This window comes from Aythya marila (assembly GCF_965140915.1).
Source record: "Aythya marila genome assembly, chromosome: 2".
NCBI lineage: Eukaryota > Metazoa > Chordata > Aves > Anseriformes > Anatidae > Aythya > Aythya marila.
This window is the reverse complement of record NC_139043.1, coordinates 127,451,503-127,477,016: the sequence shown is the minus strand read 5'-3', so window position 1 is coordinate 127,477,016 and position 25,514 is coordinate 127,451,503. Positions and strand designations below refer to the sequence as shown.

The 25,514-nt window shown below is 44.6% G+C and overlaps 1 protein-coding gene across 6 annotated transcripts in view; it reads left to right on the top strand.

The window, feature by feature from the left end:
• Window positions 1–15,490, top strand: part of ZNF704 (zinc finger protein 704) — a 100,213-nt gene extending 84,723 nt beyond the window's left edge. For 3 of the 6 annotated variants that reach the window (XM_082753126.1, XM_082753125.1, XM_082753124.1), the window contains one exon: window positions 439–14,684. In XM_082753126.1, the coding sequence (XP_082609252.1) occupies window positions 439–550 (112 nt within the window). In that variant the 3' untranslated portion in view covers window positions 551–14,684. Of the gene's footprint in view, window positions 1–438; window positions 14,685–14,856 lie in introns of those variants that run through there. The other 3 variants (XR_014316887.1, XR_014316888.1, XR_014316889.1) reach the window with 3 other exon arrangements.
• Window positions 15,491–25,514: the final 10,024 nt, after the last annotated feature.

Sequence of the window (25,514 nt, the reverse complement as noted above, 5' to 3'; positions counted from 1 at the left end):
TTCAGAGATGGCTTTTCCTCTCCTTTGCAGAGCTGCTGCGTGCTCGTAGTCAAGGTCTGCTGCTCGAAGCTATGCAAAGTATTTGTACCAAAGAGCGCCCGTGTCTGATGTGACCTGGGCTGTGCTGCAGAATAGCTGTGGTTATCCCTTACACCTCGGCACTTCGTGTGGCTGAAGTAACACGTTTTCTAGATCAGGCTTAGCCTGATGACTGGGACCAGCCTTGGCATAGAGGAGCAGGCTCAGCAGCTGCTGCAGACTGCAGCCGTGGATCTGCCAGCTTCACCAGTTCCTGGTCACCTCGCAAATACCCCGAAATCTTTTTGAAACACTGGGGTTTCTCGCCCTTTTGTGCTCCGTTTAGGTCATTTGTCCTGATCTGGGGGTGCTAAAGCTAAAAAAACATCATGTTAACAAGCTTCCCTTTCTCTCCAACAGGAAGCCTAGAGGGGAGGGGAAAAAGTGTCGGAAGGTCTATGGGATGGAGAACAGAGATATGTGGTGTACTGCCTGCCGGTGGAAGAAGGCCTGCCAAAGGTTCATCGACTAACGAGTGAAATCATGCGGCGGATTTGGGGATGGGGGAGGACAACAGCAGGACCAGATCGCTACAGCTGCACTGTATCACTTCCCGGTTTCCCTCCAGTGATGTGGTTGTTTGTTTTTTGGGGGGGTTTTGTTTTGTTTTGTTTTGATTTTGATTTTTTTTTTTTTTAAAAAAAGAGAGCTTTGTATTTCAAAGTGAAGCACTTGTAGCCAAGGAGAAGCACTAATCAAAACCTGTGTGGAGCAATAGAGCAAAAAATAAATAAAAAGCAAAAACAAGAACATATAACAAAAATCTGTCTTACTAAGTATTGAAACCAGAGCAGCTATTAGTGTTTTTCTGTTTAAAAAAAAAAAAGAAAAGGAAAAGTTAATTTTTTGCTAACTCTTTGAGCTACTTGCTCCTTCCGATCATTTTTAACCATTTCAGTCTCGTTGCTGTGAACATCTGTATTTGCTAAACTGAACAATTTTTCTGTTCCTGAAATGAAGATCTCTTTTTGAAAGCTTTCTAATAAACACTTCAGAGTCCTATAAGCTACCATTTACTCAGCAAAAGCTGTACTAAGACTGGAGACTGCTAAATAATTCTCCTGATACGAATAATCATGATGATATTATATTTTTGAAAGGGGCTATGGGGAGGAGTTGGGATTTTTGTTTGTTTGTTTATAGGAGAAAAACAAAAGCCTGAATTTTCAAGAAGGGCAAGCAGTGCTCCTGGAAGATTTTTAAACCAGGCACAGACCAGCAGAGTGGAACAAAGTAATTCAAGTACCAAATTGGATTTTTGATCTCTGGAGGAAGAAAAGCAGCAATGGAAAGTCACCAGCAGATACCGTCACCACACAAGTGGAGGGAAGAAATTCAGCGATGCTCGATGGAAACTCATGAGAATAATGGGGTCCAGTAGCTTTTCTTACCACTCTCCCTCTTCCTGGGGAGGACTGACAGTTGGACCAGCACGTCTGCTGCTGCACAAGGCCTGTAGCGAACTGGTAAATGCAGCCACTAGGATTATATCAAATACCTATTCAGGGACATGATCCAGCCCAGCAGTTCTGCTCTTGCTTCCTTTTCTCGTATTTGAGAGATTGTTGTTAAGATAACAGTTTGCTCAACGTAATTTTTTTTACCTATTAAAGTTGCTAAAATTTATTTTGCGCAAAAAAAAAAAAATGGCAAAGGAAAGAATTTACCCCTATCCACAACGTCATCTCCGAAAAAGACGTACAACAGCAAAGGAGCAACATATTTATGGTAAAAGTCCATTTCTTAACTCATTTCAATATACACATTAACAAGTTTCTGTACTCACAGTACTTGGATAGAGATTCTCTGTCCATTAGGAAGTATGCACCTGAATGTGGAAAGCTGTGTTGTCTCAACTTGATGGAATTGATTGACAATTATTTTAATACAAAAATAAAGTAAGGATTTACTAGGATACGAACGTATACTGTTAAGTAATGCTTGCCTGTTAAACAAAACAAGACACCTTAAAAAAAAAAAGCAAAACTTTGCCTCTTAATAGAGGTATAGAGGCTGAAAATTTCTGGATTTCTTTTCATACCATTTGAATTGAGACCAGATTTTTTTTTAATTTCTTTAAATTGTCTAATCTGCCTTGTCCTCCCTGGGATAAGGACTCTGGGTATCTAAACAGCTTTCTAAAATCTGGTCCAAAGTTCATTTGGTACTTTATTGAGCATGCATTGCTGCTTTTGCCTGTGTTAAAGCACAAAATAACGATGCAGCTGTTGAGGATATGTGCTATGAATTCAGCAAAGTGATGCTGAGAAGTAAATATATAATAGGAGCTACTGATGGTTATCATCTGATTTTTTTTTAAGCAAGTTAATTGGGCAATCAGCTGCCTAATTTGAACGTGCTATTTCTGCAGTTGTTTACAAATTGTGTAATTTACATGCACAAGCAGCAGGATGTGCTTGCATGCACACAATTTCTTGATTTTTTTGAGCCCAGTTGTGTTCTCTTAAGTTATTCCAAAAAAAAAGAAAAGGAAATAGAAACCTAGTTAGACCCTGAAATATATTATTTATGTGTGTGTATCTATGTGCATATATGTGTGTGTATATGTAGGCACATACATATACACATATCTGGGATCAAGAGAGATGAGAAGGATTGTTTTCTTTATAAATCTAAAACCAGGTGGTTAATGTCACTGGATATACGTAGCCACTGTTCTATCATCTTTTTTTTTTTTTCCTCAGCAAAATGTGGCTCATGGGTTTTCTTTGGATATTGTATTTTTTCAATGCCTGTAGTAAAATGCCTCATAGTAATTCATAGTCTCAAATTTTGTCTTCAAACACTGAGCTTGCTGTTTCGGTATTTACTGTGGTCGTACTGACAAAATCTGGGCCTTTTCAAAGATACTCCTGCCAATTTGCCCCCTATTCTTACAGCACTGCAAGACTAATTATAAAATGTTTCATAGTGAATGAGACCATTGTAAGATTTAACAGTATTTGCTTATATGTTTGTTGTTCCCCTCCTTTTGTATTTTGCCTTGTTGCTTCGGAGGATTTTGTAAAAATAATGTGTTAGATTGTATGTAGGCTCCATAATGTCAAGCCATTACGAGCACCTTTCCTGAGGGCACTTTAAAATTATTGTAATAAGTTTATTTGTTATAGATTTCCGCTCAGAAGATTGGTTTTCGTGCCAGACCAGGGCGCCCTCTGGTATGGATTTGCTATGGATTACGTAGAGGCACAAGAGCTGCAAATCATCAAAAGTGGTAGAAGGTTTGTGTTAACAAGCAGAGGATGGAAAACACTTAACCCAGCATAAATCCTGCCGGGACAAAATTAAACTATCAGTATTTTTACACAAACTTTAATCAGCAGAGTTTATATTAAATCAGTTCTGCACCTTTTGGCTGTGGCATTGTGATTAACGTGTCTCGCTCCCGGCCTGAGCCAGGGAGATGGCACAGCCCTCTTGAGCTGCCGCAGGGCACCCAGGCACCCAGCTGACTGCCCTTTGTCATCTGCAAAGATCCCTTTTGCCTTCTTAACACACCCAGCAAGACCAGAAATGTCAGCAAAGCCTTTCTCTCTCTGTCTTGGCATCACAGAGCGCATCTGAAATAACTTCTTCCATTTTTTAGCGTATCGCTTTGGTGTTGTTCCACGCAGTATTGTTGGCCTGCAAATGCCTGGCTCGTGTCAGAGTTCTGCACAGTCCTTCCAGAAAGAGTTTAGATCTCTTTGCTTCCCAGGAAGGGGCTAGCTTGAATGCTTTGCTTGTTTAGAGCCGTCAGGACACACCATTCCCCCAATTTCCTATTTCTTTGCAGTTCGTAGGTCATTCTCTCTGACCTCCCAAAGATGGGGGGAGCAGCCAGAGCTCGTTACGCCGTGTCTGTGTGCTGCAGGTGGCTGGACACGTGCGCGTTGATGGCAAGAGCCCGAACCTCCCCGTAAGACACACAAGTGGGAGGATTTATTCTGCTAGCTTTAGCTGCTTGCAGCCAGTGATGCTGGGTACAGAGACTGTCGGCATCAGTAGCAGAGTGGCTGTCAACAGAGCAGCTCCCAAATACTTTTCTTCAGGAGTTTTCTTCCTAGAACAAAGCTGTTTCCCATGTCCCCATCCTATAGGAAACAGCACCTGTTGGACAGCGCTAGCTCCGATCATCTTGCTCCTAAAAATTTGTTTCCACCCCAATGTGCCTGATTCTCCAGTGCCTTGCACAAGTGTGAAAGGACACACAGGATGCAAAGTGAGCAGAAGCTCTTCCATGAAGAGACGTGCAGGTACCCGTCGTCATGTGAGCCAGAGCTGCAGGGCCTGCTTGTGTCACCATACTGAGCAGAAAACCTTCCTGCTGGGTTTCCTTACGCACATCTTTGGCCTGGCATGAACACCGGCTCTCTGACAATGCTTGGATCCCTCGCAGCCCTTCTCCATCACCTGCTTTCCTCACACCTTCTCTCCTTCCTTGTGTGAGGTAACAGAGGTAGGAACACAACGGAAGGCAAAGCTTCAGCAACAAGTTCTTGCGGAACCTGTGCTTCACAATGGGTTCTGGCTCCACGGCATAGCCCAAACGTATTCCTTGTTGCTGCATTTGTTTTTTTTCATTCATCCTGACCCAGTAAGACAGTCTGATACAGGCTGTGACCAGCTGAAGTGGTCCCAGATCACAGGACAGGCAGGCCCAGCCAAAAGTGTGGCACACAAAGTCATTTCTTTTATCCTCTCTCTGTGTCATATGTCGAGAAACCATCTCAGGAGGAAGGCAAGACACGCAAAGCTTGCTGGCCATGCGTAGAGCAGGTTGCCAGAGAGGCTTGTTTCTGTCGGTATAAACTCCAGTCATCTGTAGGGAGACGTTGTGCTGCTCCTTTTCTTAAACTACTTTGATCGGGAAGTGTTTGTAAAGTCTTGTTTTGTCTTCTGCTGACATGTTACCAACCTTCCTGTAAGTGGTAGCACTGGAACTGGGACCTGGCAGGGTGCTGGGTCTGTCCTGCAGCTGTCGGGGTTTTGCTGGTGGGAAGCGGGGCTGTTACAAAGCAGCGTGGTGGAGGTGTTGCTCCAGCGTGAGCAGGAGGCTTTTATGACACCTTTAGCAACGTAATTAGAGAGTCAGTCATTAGCAGACACTAATCAAGCTGATGGTTTGAATGCATTCAGTATCTGCTAGGTGGAAGCAGCCCTTGGCTGCATCTGCTTGACCTTGAAAAGCTTCCTCAGGGCTGCAAAAAAGCCAGCGCACAGCTGGAACTGATAACGCCCACTTGGAGGCCTTTCTCCATCTTGGACTACAGCGCTTCCGCGTGGACAGCCACCTCACTGCTGCCCAAACACAAGGTACAAAGGCCTTGCATCTTCAATTCCTGAGTTTGTAGCTCGATGTGGAGAGCACTGCCTGTCTGCTTTTGGCTTCACACAGGCCATTTTGCCTAACAATCCCAAAAGGCCCTGAAAGCAGGGTCTGCTGCTGATGGCACCACGCGAAATAAACTACTTGTTGCTCCTGTTCTTGCTTATGCTAACAGCAAGAATCCATTCAAAATGTAAGGGAATGGGTAAATTCAATAGCAAGCTAGGGTCTTGCTTTTTTAACACGTCTTAATGCCAAGATTTTTTTTTTCCTTCAGTGTTTGAATGTAAACGTGAGATATCCAAATTACCCTTGGTAGAAATTAATTTAGCAAGGCAGACACTATTTTAGCTTTTCTGTTACTTTGGACTACACAAAATATTACATTAATGGGGCAGGGTGTCCACATTAAATCAAAATTCTGGCTGTAGCTCCTTGCCAAGGAGGGATGCTGACACATTTGGATGTGTTTGCCACCTTTGCCAAACGGGAAGGCCAGGTTTTCTGCCTCGACATTAGAAACCAACCATCTTCAAAAATATATGATTGACCCCCCCCGGTCTTCATCTTACCGTGTTTCGCCCTCCAGCCATTAGCGTGTAATGTGTAATGTTCAGATAAACAGACATCACTAAAATGTTTATACAAAATGCCTTGGGAAAACTAACAACAACAACAACAATAACAACAAAAAAGATTAGGGTAATGCAGATTTCCTCAGGGAGCACAGGAGGGTTGTAAAGGCAAGGTGTAGTTTTATTTGAATGGAAGATGGGTAAGAATTTTGTTTTTTTTTTTTTCTATTCTAGGCAAAATCTGAAGAGCAATATGTCACTAGTTGAATTATTAATGTATTATTAATGCTTGGAAGGAAGCATTAATTGGGGAATGTGAGCTCACTCGGCACTAAAGCTTATGAAGGTCCAAACACAAGCCAGACATTTTAGCTGATACAAAATACAGAAAGTGAGCTTGAACCATAACCTAAATGTAGTATAAACCTATACATTTGTGTAAGTCTTTCCAAATCTGCTGTAAATGTAAAGGGTTCTTGTTCATATAGCTGCTTGGTCAAAGCATACTTTGTCTATATTGGAATTACCAAATGACTTCAGCAAGCAAAAAATCAGAGACTAGGATGATAACCCAGGGGTACTGAGTACTCCACTCTTCATGGTGCTGATTTCTACATGAAATTAAAAGAGACCATGCCACCACCAAACTCCTTCCATATCTGCAAAGGCTTCAGTCACCCCAAGGTCCTACCGATCCATATTAACCAGTATTTTGAAAGAATACATATGCAAGTTCTCAACTTTTTCCTTATTTATACGGAATTATTTTTTTTGCCCATAATAATTTTTCCGATCTTTTGCTGTTGTCCAGGACCTTCTTTCTGCAGATTCTTAAACACGTACACTGAAGTGAATAAAAATGCACACCAACATCTTCAGTATTGGGACCTAGACGTGTGAATCGCACGCGGTGTCAGGACTTTGGGTGTCGCTACTTACCTGTAGGAGCTGTGGCACTGACACCGAGCAATGTCTTGTGGCAGGGCTGCCTGTGATCCCCAGGACAGGGAGGGAATGGCTGCGCATGACGGGGGCAGCTTGGTCCCAAACACAGGCTCAGCACCACCGAGGTGCTCGAGGAAGCCTTTAGCCTTCCTAAAGCCAGGCACACGCCTTGTGCTTTTCTGAAATCGGGCTGTGGAAGGAGCTGATGTTCGTACAGCTTTGAGCAAAATATGCACTTTGTAAGACAATCTATCTTTTTCTGATTTAACGTGATTCGCGTTGTGTATGTTGGAGATGAGACGAATTTAGAGGACTCTTGGATTTTATTTTTTTTGTGTTGTAAAGGGAATGCGAGAAAGAAGAAACATTTAATTGTGCATTTTAACACGTGAAAGCATTTCTTAGATACGTAGAGGTGTCTATTTGCCAGCGAGCTCAACGGGACTTACTTGAGCACATCAGAAAAAAAGGCATGAGAAGCATAAATGTGTGTCGTCTCGCCTGTATCCCTTGTGTGCTCCGTGCTCCTCCGGGGAGCTGGAGGCACAGAGTTCTGAGTATGCAAGGAAATAAGTAACCTTACCTAAAAACTTGAGGGTATTGTGCTGTTAGGCCACAGATGATGCTGTCTTTGTGTGATTTTTTTAGTGTTAAAAGAGCATCAGTGCTGTTAGTGACAATAGAAGGTAGTCTTATTAGCAAGGTGCAATACTTTCAAAGGGCTAAATTTCGGAAAAAAGCGGTGTGTGTTTGTACAGCACTGCAAAATGTGCACTCTCTTTTTTTTAATGAGCTTTTATAGCACTGGGATCTTATTACCTCTCTGAAGTGATAATGTTGGTATGATTTTATATCTATTCATTGTAAGCTACGAAACAGAATTTGGGATTTCATAAGAACCAAAAGGAAGAGAGGGAAACCTGTAAATTGCATAGAGTAGTGGTGTGTTGCCTTACAGGGCAGAAGTAACCCAAAGCACCTTTACAAAGCTATACACATGTTAGATTAGTGACAAAAAAAATATTGCCTTTGGTTACAGAAATTGTTTAGTCTGGAACCACCAGTGATGTCAGAAAAATGCCTACTTCTGAGTAAATTCTGCTCTGTCTCTTGCATTTTATTATTGGGCTTTACCTGTTTGTATTCTTGTTGTGAAGACATTTCCTAAATCAGCAATAGATGGCCTGAAATCAGATTCTTTCGGAAATAATTTTTAAAGAAAGAGATTTCTTCCTTTGTTGCACTGCATGGTCTGAACGATCTGCTCCTTCTTAAGCAGAGAGCTCGTCAAGGAAGTGGGTATGTACAAAAAGATTGCTGTATTTAAATACAATCTGTATCTTTATTTAAATGTCAGGCTGAAATGATCTGGGCTGTTGAGCAGGAGGAGGGTGTTTGGTTGTTTCCCTCTGACTCTTCTAGTAAAGGGCCAAAGGACAAAGTGAAATTCAGAGACGTTACTGAAACAGGCTCGAGCCATGAGGCACAGACTGGAACAAAATAGCTCAGGAAAGCAAAGTAAGTCGAATGAAACTTCTCTCTTGGCACATTTTCGCTTGTGATGAGGCCAGAGGCTTGAGAATAAGGCATTACACACAGCAAACCTCACGGTACCATCGTCATTCAGATGCTACCTTGCAGTGTGCTGCCACTTCTGTGGCCTCATCCCTGTTGGTTTTGGTACGAATTCATTCCACCTGCCAAAGCACCGCACTATTTTCCATGCAGAAGGGAAGGATTCTGCCACCCATCAGTAGCCAGCCCTGGCTTTGTTTATTTTCTGTAACAGCGTACCTGACCTGCTGACAGAGCAAGGCAAGAAAGCCCAAATGAATCATCTTTTCTCAGAAGCATCCTAAGCCAAATATGTTCAGATGCTAATGTTACTAAAAACTAGATTGCGTAATGAATTGACCAGAAAACACCAAATTCGATGAATCAAACAGCATCGATGCAACCTTTTGCGCTGATCGTCTTTCACACAGGTTGAAGGTCAAAAAAGCATTTTCCCCTCCCAAGCCATGCAGACAGCAGGAATTCCGTCTGATTAATCTGAGGAGGAGAGGAAAAGGAGCTCGTTTTATTTAAATTACAAGCTTGATAAAAAGTCTTGTTACACAATTAAGAGTAAAATGTGCTGTAACGAGCTGAGCCCTCAAAGCATCGTGTTTTTCCTCCGGAGAGCTGCCCTCATCCCTGCCAGTAGCTTCATCGGCTGGGATGGCTCCCGTGGGCGGCAGCTGCGGGGAGAAGGTTTGGGATTTTCCTCTCTGTGACTATTCCCAGTGTCACTGCCTGCGGGATTGTGACTCTCCCTGTCTGAGTGCTTGCAGAGAGAAGCGTGCTGTAGGCTTTGCGAGAGGGTGGACACTTACCGGGATGTTTGCACTGCTGCTGGAAGGTCTTGGGTGGGTTTCCAGTGGTACCGCTGGGTGTGCCTTAGGGGCAGGTTGTTTTAAGCATGTGCTGTTCGGTGTGTAAGCCCTCCCACCAATGCCAGGCACGTTTGTGGAATCCAGCAAGAAGCCCTAAAACCAGGCCCGTGTTGGGTTTGAGCCTCAGGTTAAGGGAGGGGATCCAGTGGGATTTCGAACACAGCACCAGCCGCCAGCGTGTTTGCAAGGTACAAGGAACAACAACCAAGTGTTGTTGTCTTTGTCAGTCACGGGTTTTGGGGAATATTCTTTTAGATTTAGAGCTCTACACCTCACCTAACACCCGGCTTCACAGCAGCTTGGGTTGGCCCAAGCTTGGAGAATATAGAGTAAATTTAAGTTCCTTCTTAAAAATATTTTTCTGCATTAATATTTTTAGAACCAGCGCATTTCGTCCTTCCCTTGGTGTAAATCTATTTCACGGAGCTTTAATGTGCTCTGCACTGCACTTTATGAACTTTTTCACCTGTTGGGCCACGTCTGTTTGATGTCCAAGACAAGAAACTCCTTGTTACTCTAGTTTTACCCAGAAATTAACCGTGACACTCAGATGTGTTGATGAAAATACAAGTTCCATAAAATGTAGCAAATGAACTATTTAGATCGGAAATCTTTTAATGATAATGCTGAGGAATGTTGTAGGTGTGAACTGGTTTATTATGTAATAAATTCAATATATTAGCGGGTTGCATGATTTAAAATGGAATATGGATAAGCAGGAGACAACGCGCTAGCCATTGGATTTGGTTGGATACAAAACCTGCATTAGTTTTATTGATATGGGCCTTAAGAAATAGTGTAAAGAAGTGTAAAGTCATTTAATAAGCCAAGTTGAAATGGGAAGAGTTCCCAGAAAAGCTTAAATCAGCTTCACTTAATTACCAAAGAGAGGTTTTCCCTAGTCTAACACAACCCTGGGTGCTGGGCAGTCTCTGAACTCACAGAAGGAGGATATACCACAGAGTTAGAGGATCACTGGATCACAGCATCACAGCCATGGTTTGGGTTGGAAGGGCTCCAAGAGGTCATCTACTTCCACTCCCTGCCATGGGCAGGGACACCTCCCCAGAAGCTGTGTGTGAGCACCAGAAGCCATACGTGAGCACGCGTTTTCCTGCTTTCAGCTGGAGCTCACCAAGCTCTTACACTAACAGACCTGCTTCCAGCCTGATAACGTTATTCCCATTTGTTGTTGGTTTTTTTTTCTGGCTTTATTCCTCCCAGTTTGGGGAACCAATGTCCTATAAACAATCTTCTTGTTCCTAGATGTGCTAATGAAGAAATCGTCTTCCTTCTGATCTTGGTGGCACACGCAGGGCCCTAATACCATTGCATGTAGGTTAGCTTCAGGATTTTTAGCTGCCAGTTTCAGCGCTTTAAATGAACAATTCCTCTGCCCCAGCGCAGAAGTGAGTGGAGCACAGAGCAGTAAAAGGGATGAGGGGCTGTGAGGCTCCCTCCTTCCTTGGGTAAATCCTTCTGGGCTCTCCACTCCCTGGCTGATCAGCGAGTGTGTGACCTCAGGCACCCCAGTGTCCCATGTCTGCATCCCCAGGTGCAAGCAGAGGCTGACTGCTGAGCCCAGCAGCGTGGGTGCAGTCCCCATTTGAGTTGCAAATATAACATCGCCTTGCCCTTTTTCCATCAAGCTTCCCCCACAGAAGACAATCAGGAGCAGGGGATGCTGGTGGGTAGCTGGCCTTCAGCAGCACAGCAGCGGCTCTGCTGCCTGACTGCTTTCTGTGCTTTTATGTGTGTTTGAAGGAAGGCTTAAAAGAGAGAGACTTTTGCATGTAGCTGATGCTTACTGGCAGTCTGATATCTTATTGCCCTCTGGGGGCAGCCTGTGAGCAGCGCTGCAGATTTAGGTGAGGTAAATCCACTGCCAGCCACTTGGACATGGCTAACAACTGCTTCTTAGAAAAAGAAAAAGACAGAAAATAAAAATAAAAATAAAAATAAATGCCACCGTGCAGACTTATGCTGACTCCCTCAGTGTCTGCCTGTAGCCCCAGCAGCTGGGCGGAGTGGTGGAGGGCACAGGACCACAGCCACAGCTCGTCAAAAAGCCTCTGCAGTCCATTGCCACTGGAAATGTCCTAGTGTTTGATCCGAATGTATAGACTCAGGCTTTCCAAAATTCCCCTAGGAATTTTGCTGTAACTTTCTATGAAAAAAAAAAGTGTTTAAAATCTTTGTGTCTGCATCTGAGTTGCTCCTGCATGCTGAATCAGAGCACTTCAAATCAACTTGAGCTACGCAGGGATTCATTAGTGCAAGCGGTGACACCCCAAACATTTCAGATATTTTTCTTAAGAACATTTGTGAAATTAGCAGTGTGTGTATTAATGTCTAAAAAGCCTATGAAAATTGAGTTTAAATACTAAAAACCACGTGCTTTGTACTTGAAACTGTAAAGCAAGACTACTGAACTATTTAATTTGCTAAGCACCAGCTCCTGAGTTTGTTAATGCACTAAACCAGCTTTTTGACAGAGTCACTGTTTTGAAATACAGAGAAGGAATAGTTTCTTCTCAGATCATTGGAGTAATTCAGGAAGTGAATTCTTTGTTTCTAGTCACTGGGTTTTAGAAGGAGGCCAGAAAGAGCCCTCATCCTCTTGTGCTTTTAATATTCATTATTTGTATGGAAAAAAATCTTTTTTTTTTTTTTTTTTTGGTTTTTCATTTCTCTGTGAATTATCAGTCCACTAGCTACAGGCAGCGTTTCTTCACTTTGATTGCCAAACGTGTTTTTAATAATTTTACTCTTCTCCTTGAAAATCCTGATAGCTACATTTTTTCTAGTTTTAAAGAAGCTTTCTGTGCAATTTGCTTAGGTATGGTTGACTAAAAATTTCAGAGAAGAATCTAAGCCATCTCATAAGTGCACGGACCAGTTTTTCCTAAAGTAAAAATTAAGAATGTGAGAAAACAAGAGCATGAAGAATCACGAACAAAGTCACTGCATTTCTGAATTAATAATTTTAATTCAGAAATCCTGATGAGTAAATATCACTAATCTATGTTGGAGTTATATTCTGTTGCACATCACTGTGCTTTAGTAAATGAGAAAGCAAATTTTCTTCAGGGAAAAAAAAAAAAAAAAAAAAGCACAAATGGAAAACAAGATTAAAAGCGATCGTTTAAACCCAGGTTTTCTGCTTGTTTTGAAGCCCATCCTGCCTGGTACATGACTGTTGTGTTCAGGGACGCTCAGGACAACAGATGCTCCTCCCGGGAAGCAGCCAGGTTCCAAAGTGGTGACTGAAAGAAAAGCCGCGAGCAAACTTGTAGAGTTTTCAAAATATTAGCTCAGCTATAGCCAAAAAAAAAAAAAAAAAAAAAAAAAAAAAAAAAAAAAAAAAGCATAAAAGCACTACTAGTTACTGAACGAGAATGTCAGCATTTTAAAAGAATCACTTTTTAATCTAGCTCATTGCCGTCTTTAAATCCAGGTTTCTGTTGGCCTGCTCGCTTGTCTGTTAGGGCTTGTAATTGCTGATAAGCCTCAGGGCAGGTTTATCAACACTGGTGCTCAGATGGCCACCACTGAGCTGGAATCTCTCAAAATCCGTGGTAACGTTACACATATTTTGAAGAAACGGGAGGCTTTGAAGGGAAACGTACTTCAAGTTATCTCAGAAAAGCAAGAAGGAGCTGCTTCTTTCTGTGGGAAATGCCATGGCATTGCCATTAATCACAAGACGTGTGCTTCATTGCTCTCCTGTAGCTTTGTCAGGTCACATTTCTGCTGAGAGCAGACGGTGATGGACCCACCTAGCGAGGACGCTCCCTTTGACCTGTGCGAATGAATGTCTACACACCATCTATGCACCTCATTGGGCTGCATCCCCTATCTTGCGTTGGCTCCTTTCCAACCTTTTCCTCTAGGCGAGCGGCTCCCAAGCTGCAGGAGCTGGCAGCGCCCCCAACTCCACTAGCACTTGGTCCTGCCTGATGTGCTTCCGAGCTTTGGCAAGGCGAGAGGTGGGAGCAGCACTCGGGCCTTCACCCTGAGCACCGCCGGGGCCTCAGGGCTTGGGGTGTGCAAGAGAGAAGGATCAGGGCTCGGTCTGAATGTACCTGCTGTTGGAAGGCCGTGGGCAGATGAACAGGGTTGTCTTGTTCTTGTAGCTGAGGTAATTAAATGAAGGGAAAGGTACCGCGTGCATTAATACTTGTATTTGGGGTTGTTGCTGTGATGGGCATCAGCCCAATAGGATCAATGAATGAAGTGTGTTCTTAGGGTTTATCTTCAAGGAAGAAAGACCCAAAAACAATTAAAGATACACAAGGAACACCCTTGCTTTAGAGTAAAGCAAGCCTGGACTGATCAACAAAGAAAGGTTTTGTTTATATGCAACCTATTCAAATATTTGCTGCTGGTGTGAAGGCAGTGGTATTTCTTCCTACCCAGATATGTGCACTCATCTACGTTATGCTTAGCTGAAAAATATTTTTACAGTATGTGTTTGTATTTGGTGGGCTACGGCCCGTAATTTTATATTCTTTACAAGAATTAGAGTGGAAATTATGTTTCCCCATTTATCGAGCTACCTGACCGTGCTGTTTGCATAAAGCATACTTGCAGTACTTTGGAGGATTTGGGTTTTCATTTTGTTCTGTTGTTCAAACGCCATCCTTAAAAAAATGCAGTGCTCTTTGTATGTTGCCTAACAGAAAAGCATGTTCCTTACCAGGGCCCCTACAACGGGATCCACAGAACACAGTGATGTGGAAAATAAATGCTTGAGGCCAGGTCTTCATGGGCTATCTGCCGAAATACCTGCGGTAGGTGTGCCCATGGCCATCAGCAGAGCGGCTGCCCTGGGGGGTCATGCTGTGGGGGTGCTCGGTGCGGTACGGGGGGCTCCTCAGAGCTGGGAGACGCCGTGTCCAGGATGTGGCCTGGAGGAGCAACAGAAAGACATGACTGCATTTCTCTGCAACCTGCAACCCCCTGGGTCTGGCGCAGCTCCCGCGGCCGTCCCTCGAAGCCAAGCTCTGAGCGCGGCAGCCAGGCCCTCGCCGGCGCTGACCGTCACCAAGATAACTTTTTAAAACGAGAACGAGCTTCCAACTCTGGCACTAATGGAAATAAATACTGAATACTTTTAGTATATATATATATATATATTTGGAAAGTATTTGAAGAAAGAAAAAAAAAAAAGTGTTTTGTCTTTTTTTATACGACTTTTAGCCAAATAGAAGTATTGTGATTATTACTCGTGTGGACAGCTGTCCACCTGTACATAAACTCAGATATTCAGGTGCGTGAACCTGAGGAGAGTAAATAAATAAATAAAGACTGTTCTCTGGCTATGCGCTTTGCTAGCTTTTCGTTCCTTTGTACATAAGAGGCAACTGTTTAAATGTTGGGTGGGGTTTTTTATTTAATTGCTGTTCCTCTAAAGAAAGAAGAAGAAGAAAAAAACCTTTTGACTTTGTTTTTTTCTGAGTTAATACAAAGATTTTCTAACTTTTTACTGCAGAAATGGATAAATACCTGGTGCTATGTGAATCTGAGAGTCGAACTGGCCATAGCAGACACCCCAGTTAGGATGCACTTTTCCTGTGGCACACGATGTATTTTCTCAGAATGGACTTTCAAAGGACCATCAGATGTTTACATTTCTTCTCGTGGCCCCAAATGGTTTTCAATATTGAAACGACTCCCCAGAATAGAGAAAGACATGATGCATTGCCCATGTGACGAATCCTTACATTTAGGTAAATACAACAGGTTTGTACAAATACCATTTTAGAGATAGTTGAGATATTGGGCTTTCATACTTTGTAATGCTTTGATGTGACAATAAATATGCTGTTGCTCTCTATCTAGTCTAACCTCATCGTAGACCTGTAATTTCCTGTTTATGGTTATGTCATGAATTGCACTGGCTTGAATTCAGCCAAATACTGACTGTTCAGCTGAGATATTCCGACTGTTATGATGTCCACAGAACATTAATGAAATGCACTTGTAACCAATTACCAAGGAGTATGTCCAATTATTCATGTAATAAAACCCGTATGTACTACTTTGCAACTTGTTTGTGTGACGCTCAGTTCTTTTACAGCCACGAGTGCCAGCACATAACCAAGAACCTGCTCAAGTCCACGGCAGCCTTTGCACAGACTTCATTACAAACGGGACCGACTTCCTTCCCTGTGCACGTGAAGGAGCGCTCCCGATAGACAGGGATTAGTCTGAACAGAACAAACCTTCCTCATGGGAGAGCTAATGAAGCTACTGCTTTGAACTCACAAGTTGGAGAGAAATTCCCGAAACAGGGAGTAGTTTGGGGGGGGGGGGGGGGGAAGTAAAAATTAATACTGTTTCTGTCCAAATTCTCAACTCCCTTCACTTTGTTAGGTCATATTTAGATTTTCCTTTGGCTAATGCATTCCTACCCTCTGCCGCAAAGCCAACTCCAATATAAATAGCAGGGCTATTAAATTTAATGAGCGGTTTAATCACTCTTCTGTTCTTATTTTTCTCCCTTCCAGCAACACCTCCTCACCACACACATGCACCAACAGCCGTCCATCTCTCCTCAGGAAGATCTCCAAGCCCGGCAGAGGTAGCAGGCACTGCTGCAGTGAGAGGAGCTCCTTGGTGCTGCTGTTGGAGGAGTCTCGCCTTCAGAGACCCCCCTCCTGCCGGGCGGTACCCAAAGCTCTGTCATTAGGGACCTGCGACCAGGTGATCCTACAGCTGACTCATCTAGATAGCAAAAAGAAGAGATTTTGAAGCCATAATCAGCAAGGAAGTGTTTCAGTGGTATTTCAGACTAAATCCCACTAATTAAATGCCACTCTAAAAGGCAACAATCTCTGCTGTGAGTGGTGTTGCCGACCACTGCAGTTAGCTTTGTGCAAAGAGCGTGGTTTAAGGACTGTACAAAGCAGAAGCATTAAAGGAAAGGGGTTTCAGTTTAATGCAGAGCTGAATACCTACACTCCCTCCTCTCCCCTTTGCACAGGCTCTGTCCCGTTTTGAATTAATTCCAAACAGCTTTCAGAAGTGACTGCCTTATGTGCATTTGGGTTAGAAAATAGTTCGTGCCCTCGTGTCCTTCCTTTAGAAACTCTGAGCCAGAATGAAACCTTCTCTGCAGGCAGCAGTAACTTCCTCTAACATCATTTCTTTAGATAAAATAGTTCATTAAGTTCAAATTTGGGTTTCAAATACTCTTCACTACAAGAAAACATTTTTTTCTTGAAATATCCCATGCATTTTATACTTACAATGTTGCCATCATCTTTTTTTTTTTTTTTTTTTTTTTTTTTTTTTTTTTTTTTAATACCAACACCTTTGAGACCTGCTCTCCAAATGTGGTGTTAGAGAATCATTGCGTTATAACCTCACTTCTTTGTTCCTGCTGGGAACCTGTAACACTGGAAACAACCTTTTAGCATCGAAAGTGCTACCTAAGGAATGGCAATATTTTTGTGGTGCCCCTTAATTGGACGCATTATTTTCTATTTCACTTGCTCAAGCTGCCAACTTTTTTCTCCCCCTCCCACCCACTCTTTTTTACGGTGCCAAGACAAATATTTAGGTTATAAAAACAGCCTGATTGGTTTGAAGACCAAGCTACATTTTTCCTTTTGGCTAGCAAAATAAAAAGTAAACATTATGCTAAGATTTATGTTCTAAATTTAGCTTTGGAACAGAGGGGGAGACGGAGAGAGAGGGAACTTGCCCCTTCCTCAGTTACACTTTCCTGCTTTATCCCCAGATGATACCAACATGAACAAATCATTTTTTTTTTTAATTTATTTTTTTTCACTTATAATTGTTGAGGAAGGAGAAGAAGAACTTTCAAACACGTTTGTTTTGAGGCAAGACAAATGATGAGCAAATTTCTCATCACCCTTTGGTTTAGCTTTGCCTCTGTAGTATCGTGTCCTACTCTGAAGCAAACCTTTGGTTCTTTTTGCCAAGCTGTAGAACAAAACAAAACAAAACAAAACAAAACAAAACAAACCCCTTATGGACAGGGAGAAACGCAGGAAACACTACCAAGGTCTGGCTTAAACTATCAGGCTTGTTTTTAACCAGCCTTATGGCGTAGCTCCAGGTGCCTAAATCCGACTGCAGATCAGTGATCCACCAAACTCCACCTTCAGTATTTTTGAGCCGTGTGTGATTAGTCCGTTTTTGGCTAAAGCAGACTGACCTTTCCCTCCCAGACTTCTGAGCTGGGAGCTTTGCAGACTGCTTAGCTTGCTGTCATAATGCCATGAGCAGCATGTTAATATATAATAATGTATATTTATATTTTATGCATAAAATTGGTTTAGAGACCGATTTCCCCAAACTCATTTTGAAAATGAGAACCAGCAGGGAGAAAAAAGGGGGAAAAATAACTGGAGGGCAGCCGGTTTTTAGCAGAGAAGAGGTTAAAGCCGTGCAGGGACGGCCGGGAGGAGCTGGGGACCGCTCTCCAGAGCTGCAAACTGATCGAGTGCTGACCTCGCGTGGCCCGCCGCGAAGCTGCAGCCGCCAAAAAGACCTGGGGAGAGTCAACAGCACGGCGAGGATGGGGAAATTGGGGTGAGCTGGCCATGCAAGCACTGCAAGCACTCAGTAAAAAGGGTGCTCTGCCTCTCCCCCAGAGGCGGTGCCAAATTCGTTTCGGTGTCGCCAGGAAGAGCACTGCTGTTTTTTTTTTCCCCTCATGCTTGAGGTACGAAATCAGCAAAGCGGTGACTCACGTCGCCACATTTAGCCCGCGCTTTGAGCTGGGACCGACCGGGCTTTTTGAAGTGCTGAAGAGCCGAGGTCTCTGTGAGGGGACTCGGCTGATGTCCTGTTTAGCAAGGGCCGGGTTCCTTCCTTCTGGTCACGGACCTCTTGACCCGCGAAAGCAAAGAGGATACGGAGTAAGGGATGGAGGGAGAAAGGGAAATGGTTCTTACTTCCTTGGCTTTGGTAAAAATCAGAAATTTCCCAAAAAAAACATTCTGAAAACCCCGCTCCCAGGCTCGGTTCCCAGGCTACTCCTTCCTTGGGTTTTCTTTTCTCTAAATGTTTATGATTTCACCCAGAATGGTGGCCAGGAGTTTGGGCGTTTGGGGTTGACCAAGCCATGTGGCTCGCTACGCGGGGGGACTTTCAGAGCTCCTCCCTCCACCACCTCTTCTGTTGCTTCCCAAAATCAGCGGTAAAATGAGAAGTGCAGTCCCTCACGGGAGGTGTTTCACATTTCGAGCCAGCCCCTGGTGTGGTGTCGGGGCAGAGGAACTGGGAAGTTACCAGAGGAAAGCGAGATGAAAGCGGAAGGGAAACGAAGTACGGGGGTGACAAAATAATCCTGTTATACTGGGAGAAAGCCAGACGCATCGAAGGATCTCTTCTATTTGCATTTTATCCTCATTTCTGTTCCTTGTAGTTTCCTACCTCTGCTGCATATTGCCAGCAGCTCCCTTATAAAACTTGTGCTGCTTGCCTGCAGTTATCCCCCTGTAATCCCCCACTGGGCTCTTCCCCTTTGATCCGGTGCAGCACACACCTCCTTGCTGTGTGACTGACTGTCCGACTGCTGCCTATATAGGTAAAAACATGCACTTTTTGCCACCTCATTTTCCAGTTTTCCACCTCACGCCTCCAGTGTAAGTCCCTGAAGCCTAGGCAAAGTCGCGCGTCCTTCACCAAATCCTTCCTGCCTACCACAGGGCAGGTGGGCTCGGCTCCCAGTAAAAGTGTTGTAAAAGGAAATCTCCCTCCGACGTCTTGCTTTTACTCAGAAGTTATAGTTGGAATTTCACACAAGTCAAGAACACGAACTACAGAGAGGAAGACCTAATTATGCCCCTGGTTTTAGGCCACGGGGTTTTTCTGAGGTGTGTTCCTGTGCTGTAAGTGTATGAAAAATGCTGACCCAAGGAATCTCATCTTCATTCTTCAAAGCAAACACTGGAGGAACAGGAGGGATAGGTACCTTAAAGGAGATTGTAGCGAGATGGGGGTTGGTCTGTTCTCCCTCGTGCCTGGTGACAGAATGAGGAATAATAGACTAAAGTTGTGCCAGGGGAGTTTTAGGTTGGATGTTAGGAAGAACTTCTTTACTGAAAGGGTTGTTAGGCATTAGAACAGGCTGCCCAGGGAAGTGGTGGACTCACCATCCCTGGAAGTCTTTAAAAGACGTTTAGATGTAGAGCTTAAGGATATGGTTTAGTGGGGACTGTTAGTGTTAGGTCAGAGGTTGGACTTGGTGATCTTGGAGGTCTCTTCCAACCTAGACGATTCTGTGAACAGCACAGAGATGGCCCCAAGAGGTCAGCCATAGTCCTGAACGCTGTAAGGAGTCCCAACAAATGTCAAAGCCCACCTCATGTTTAAGCAGTCTGTAGCAGGAATACTGTTAATTAAGCCTTTTGAACTGAAAATAAATAAATAAATAAATAAAATAAAGATGGAAATTTTCTTCTTTAACCTTTTTAACATAAGCTGAACTCCTGGCGAGTTTATCAGTGCCCCCAGGCTCTGCCCAGAGATCAGCAATGCGCTTCACTTGCTGTGCTGTAGGAGGTCCTCACATCAGCAGCAAGAAACTGGAGCTTGCTGTGCAGACCCGAGGAGCCCTGTGCTAAAACCCCCTTTGCAGCTGTCAGTACCCACACCCCATACCAACCTCCTCCTTAGCGAGGTGCGTTAGTGAGGAGCTCCTGGAATAAGCTCCTTCAGGGCTTCTTTTCCATTCTCGTGGTCCTCCTTTGAACCCAAGCCAGCCCGTGCCCTCCCAAAACATTAACAACCCCGGTAATAAATACATCTGATAAGGGTTCTCGCAGCATTAGCATCAGCAAGCCAATGAATGGCTGCAGGTGCTGGGGAACATTACCTGAAGGCATCACACAGACCGTGGAGGCCCTCCAGGAGCTCCAAAGGGCAGCCTGCTCCCCTGGGAGCTGACCCATGGGGCTGGATGCCTGGCACACGGATGTCAAAGGGAGGGAGGGGACAAGGTGATTCGAGGCTGCTGTGACCTACTTGAGGGAAGAAAGAAAGTGGTGAAAGCTCTGTGGGCTGATTTTTGCTGGGCAGCAGTGCTCTTTTTTTCATTTTCAGGTTAGTCAGATTTTGTCCGACACCGAGGGGAAATATGCAAGGAGTAAATTTTGATGCTGCTCCTCCCCGTGTGAGTGGCACAAAGCAGAGGGGCTCCTGCAGCAGCTCAGCCTCCCTGGGCTGTCACAACCCCGCAGGCAGCCTCCTGCTGCCAGGAGCCCAGAGATCCCTCAGGGGCCCAATCTCTTAGGGTACACCGGGCTCCAATCCCCCAGCTGTGGCGTACTCGGCCATAAAGGGAGGGAATGAGATAGACGGGCTGAGGTCTGCCTCGCCTTTTGATGTCTTCTCTTCTGATCTCAAGGTGTGATCTCGAGCCGGTGCGCTGCGTGTTTCATCAGGAGTCAAGTTTCAGTAACATATGCGAGGGCTTCTCCCTTTTCATCGCCTGGAGACTCAAGGCTGTGCTCAGTCTGTTCAGACGCTTTCTCTGTTTCCTTTCAGGTGCTCACCACCTATATTTAATCTAGAAGGATTAGAGAACGTTTCAGGAACACAAAGGTATTGTTTTTCCACGTGGCAAGCTCCAGTGGGAGGTAAATCGCACGCTGTGTCTAGTTAAACCTGCAGAGGGGATATAAGCAAGCAGGGTGTTGTTACCCCAAGTGCAAGCTGGAGAATTCCTGGATCCATCGCTGGGAAATTCAGTGCAGCTGTCTGAAGGCACAGCAAAGCCAGCGAAATGAGAAAAGAGGTACCAAGGTAGGGCCAGCAGCTGGGCTGCCCGAGCAGGAGCTGGTGCTCCTCACGATTTGTGGCAGAAGGTGAAGACACAGAGCTTCAACATTGCGAAAGCTGCAGCGCCGAGGACTTCTGCTTCAATTTCACAGTGGCACTTCCCTGCCAGTGGGGCTATTTCCAAGCAGATTGCCTTCTTGGAACTTCTTGAGGGGCATCCTTCAACCTCAGCTCCTCTTCTGAGACCTCGGTTTTATTCTGAGTCAGTGCAGAACTTGCGGCCCTGCCGATTTCCTCCTTTCACAACAGAACTGCTCTGCTCCTGCTGCAGATACCAGGAACTCGGTCACTGCAGGGGAAGGCCACCGCCTGAGGGGAATCATGTGTGAAGTGACGTTTCTGTCTAGGAAAAATACAGTAGAGATTGATCCAGTTTATTGTAGTCCTCTCCAGTGAACATTCAAACACTTTCTTCTCTGACCAAATCTTTGAAGAGTTGGTTTTGAAGAGTATCCTTAATCTATATTAAGATCCTCAAATAATAGCTTGATTGTCAAGTATATTAAGCTCTACAGCTGCTTTAAAACCTACACCAAAACACTTTTTATAGAAGTTCATTAGAAGGTATTAGAAGGTATTTTGAGCAAGTTTGCTGATGACACCAAACTTGGAGGAGTTGTGGACTCGAATGAGGGCGTAAAGGCCTTGCAGAGGGATCTGGATAGGTTGGAGAGCTGGGCGATCACCAACCGCATGAAGTTCAATAAGAGCAAGTGCCGGGTCCTGCACCTGGGACAGGGAAACCCTGGCTGCATGTACAGACTGGGCAACGAGACGCTGGAGAGCAGCCTAGAAGAGAGGGATCTGGGGGTCGTGGTAGACAGCAAGTTGAATATGAGCCAGCAGTGTGCCCTGGCAGCCAGGAGGGCCAATCGTATCCTGGGGTGCATCAAGCACGGCATCGCTAGTAGGTCAAGGGAGGTGATTGTCCCGCTCTACTCTGCGCTGGTGCAGCCTCACCTCGAGTACTGTGTGCAGTTCTGGGCACCACAGTATAAAAAGGACATGAAACTGTTGGAGAGTGTCCAGAGGAGGGCTACGAAGATGGTGAAAGGCCTGGAGGGGAAGACGTACGAGGAACGGCTGAGGTCACTTGGCCTGTTCAGCCTGGAGAAGAGGAGGCTGAGGGGGGACCTCATCACAGTCTACAACTTCCTCGTAAGGGGGTGTCGAGAGGCAGGAGACCTTTTCTCCATTAACACCAGTGACAGGACCCGCGGGAACGGGGTTAAGCTGAGGCAGGGGAAATTTAGGCTGGACGTCAGGGGGGGGTTCTTCACAGAGAGGGTGGTTGCACACTGGAACAGGCTCCCCAGGGAAGTGGTCACTGCACCGAGCCTGTCTGAATTTAAGAAGAGATTGGACTGTGCACTTAGTCACATGGTCTGAACTTTTGGGTAGACCTGTGCGGTGTCAAGAGTTGGACTTGATGATCCTTAAGGGTCTCTTCCAACTCAGGATATTCTATGATTCTATGATTCATTTTTTCTAGGGAAACAAAGACAAAGATGAAGTGTTTAATTAGTGAATCATGCATCTCAGTTCAAACACGGTTTGCTGGAGCACATTGGGAACAACTGGGATCAGCCTGGTAGGAACCCGTGTGTGCCTAAGCCCTGCAATACCTCTCTGGGAGATGTCATCTCAGCTACTTGGTTCTTCTTTTCCCTGGGATGGTGCTTTTTGTCAAGATTTTGTTGTTGTTGTCGTTGTTTGTTTGTTTCCTTAATGTCAGAAGGGGGTGCTGCAGCCAGCCCAAAGGGCTGGCAGGTTGGAGTTGTCACCACAGGGCCACGACAAACTGGCACAGCGCAGGCTGCGACAAGTGCAGATTAAATCCTCCCCGCTGGCGGGGAACTCCTCTGCTGTGAGACACCACCAGGTGGAGAGGCCTCATCCTGCACCAGGTGGGAAACGTGGCCTTCTTAAACCAGCTTGGTTGAGCACGGTCAGCGTCAGGATGCACGTAAACCACATCTGAAAACATGATAATATTTCCCTATCAGATTATACATATAAAAAAAATCTCTCCTTGTGAGCTGAGCAAATGGCTTTCACCTGTTTATGGGTGCAGACGACCAGACATTTTGTGCCAACTTGCTTCTGATTTGAAGACTGGCATCTGACAAAGACATCTGGTGGCAACTTCTTTGATCTGCCCCTGTTAAAACACAAATCAATGTGATGAACTAAATCTACACGGAAAGCAAGGGGACGAGTGATCATCCAGAATTAGCAGGGCTTGGACTATACATCCAAGGCACCCATCGTGCTTGCTGAAGTAACTGCAGGTTACAAGTCTCTAAAATGTGCGCTGCTCCAAGGGGCTGGCGGCTTGAAGATGGAAAATAAAGGAGTGCTTTGGCTAGGGCAGAAGATATCAAACCAGGCTTGAAGGGCAAGGAGACAGCAAATAAGAAAAGATAAATGAAGGACAAGTTCTATCCCTCTGTTTCTCTCAGTTCAGTGACTAATGCACCAAATTCACCACATAAAATACAAGCTGTGGCAAGTGCTCCAGGAACTGAGAAAAAGGAGAAACAATGATGTTTTTTTAGAAGTGGTTTTCATGTGAAATTCCAAAGACGAAGTAAATTTTTGGCTACTTACTTGTTTTTTTTCATATGCTATGTAAAAATCCACTAGAATTTTCTGTAAGATTTCATTGAAGTTCACCTTCAGATTTGCTGCAATTTTCTCGTTTGATAACTGGAACCGTTTGGGGAAATTTTACCATTTTTCCGTATTCTGAGGAAAGACTGAAACAGAAAGGGAATATGCATTTTTGTGGCCACAGACTTGTGAGGGTCAAAGGGTTTTGACATTTCCAGTACTAAGCAACAAACCTTGCGCTTAAGAGATACGCAAAAGCAGTGACGGCTCGTTTCAGAAGCACTGTGGATTTCTGTGGGTCAAGCCAGGATGCACTTCCTATAAGATAAAGGGTAGGATCAACAAACATTTCAAAAGCAGCTTGTCCTCCACCATGCTGATAAGGAAAACCTAGAGCATTTGAAGGCCGATTTACAAAGCATGAAGGCCGGAGCTGTTCACAGTGCTCGGCGAAGGACGTGGTGCTGGGAGCACACTGGGAGAGCTTTGGGTGAAAATACGTCTTCCCAAAGTCACATAGCTCCGAAAGTCTTTGTGACTTAACACTTCCCTGGTATTCACACAGCTTAACAGGAGTGGAGAGGAGGAAACCTGAAGGAATTTAAAGCAGAGCTGCTTTAGAAGTGAGGACTTGCATTCACCGTCTTGTTTTTAAGGAAGGAAGTTTTAAGGCGCGCGTGGGTCCCCTTGTTCTGTTTCCAAGCTCAATTGGACCTCGCTGTTTTCAGGTGTGGCAACCCGTGAATCAGACAAATTAAAAGTGCTTGGAATTAACTGCATAGGCAGCTTTCCTGCCTGAACAAACATCATCCAGCCCCAACCACAACCTTAACCCCGTGAATCTGTCAGTAATTGCTTTCAGTCTTAACTGATGCGATAGCTCGGGATGAAGCACTGCCTGGCTTTTCCCTGACTCTCTTCTCAGCCTGCTTAATAAAAGGGCAGCACTAGGTGAGGCCTCTGTTTGCTTCTGGTCTTTTTCCCATCCCTATTTCTGCTCCTGTTATCACAACGCCATAGGCTCTGGCACTGAAGGAACACACTCGTTCCTACAAAATGACTGTGGTAAGTGGAAACTTTGCAAATAACCTAAATAGGTGACCACAGACATTATTTAGGAAGAAACCAGGGTGTCTGGGGTTTGGGGACAGAAGGAGAGTGAAGCTGGAATGCATTTTATTTTATTTTATAGCTGCTGTAATCCCAAATTTAGTGGTTGTATAGCTGAAGCTGCGTGCTGAAGAAGACAGGTTCCCAGCATCTCCCTGTTCCTTCGAATTAATTTTGGTCTCTCACAGACAAATTCTGGCAGGGTTAACAGTAACATCCGAGGTGTTAACACACACAGTTGACAGGATGCTCACTCCCAGAGGTTACAGACTTCTGGCAAGAGAAGGAAATACAAATTGAATCTCCCTTCTTTCTCCCTTTCTCCCTTTACCTCGTAGTTCATATTTCATATCCCAGAGGAAACGCACATTTTTTCGGACCAAAAGACTGCTCAGACATATCTGGTGCAGTTGAAATATGATTCAAGTCTGCACTGTGTTACTTAAATTACTATTCATTCTAGTTATTCCACTGGCTGGAGATCCTCCTGGTGGGTTTTGCGTAGGGCCAAGGCCATTGCACAGGAAAGGTGCAGGAGAGCTATGTCCTTCATGAAGTGGAGTGTTGTGGTAGTGCTTAGTGCACAGTAATTATCCGATTGTCCAAATA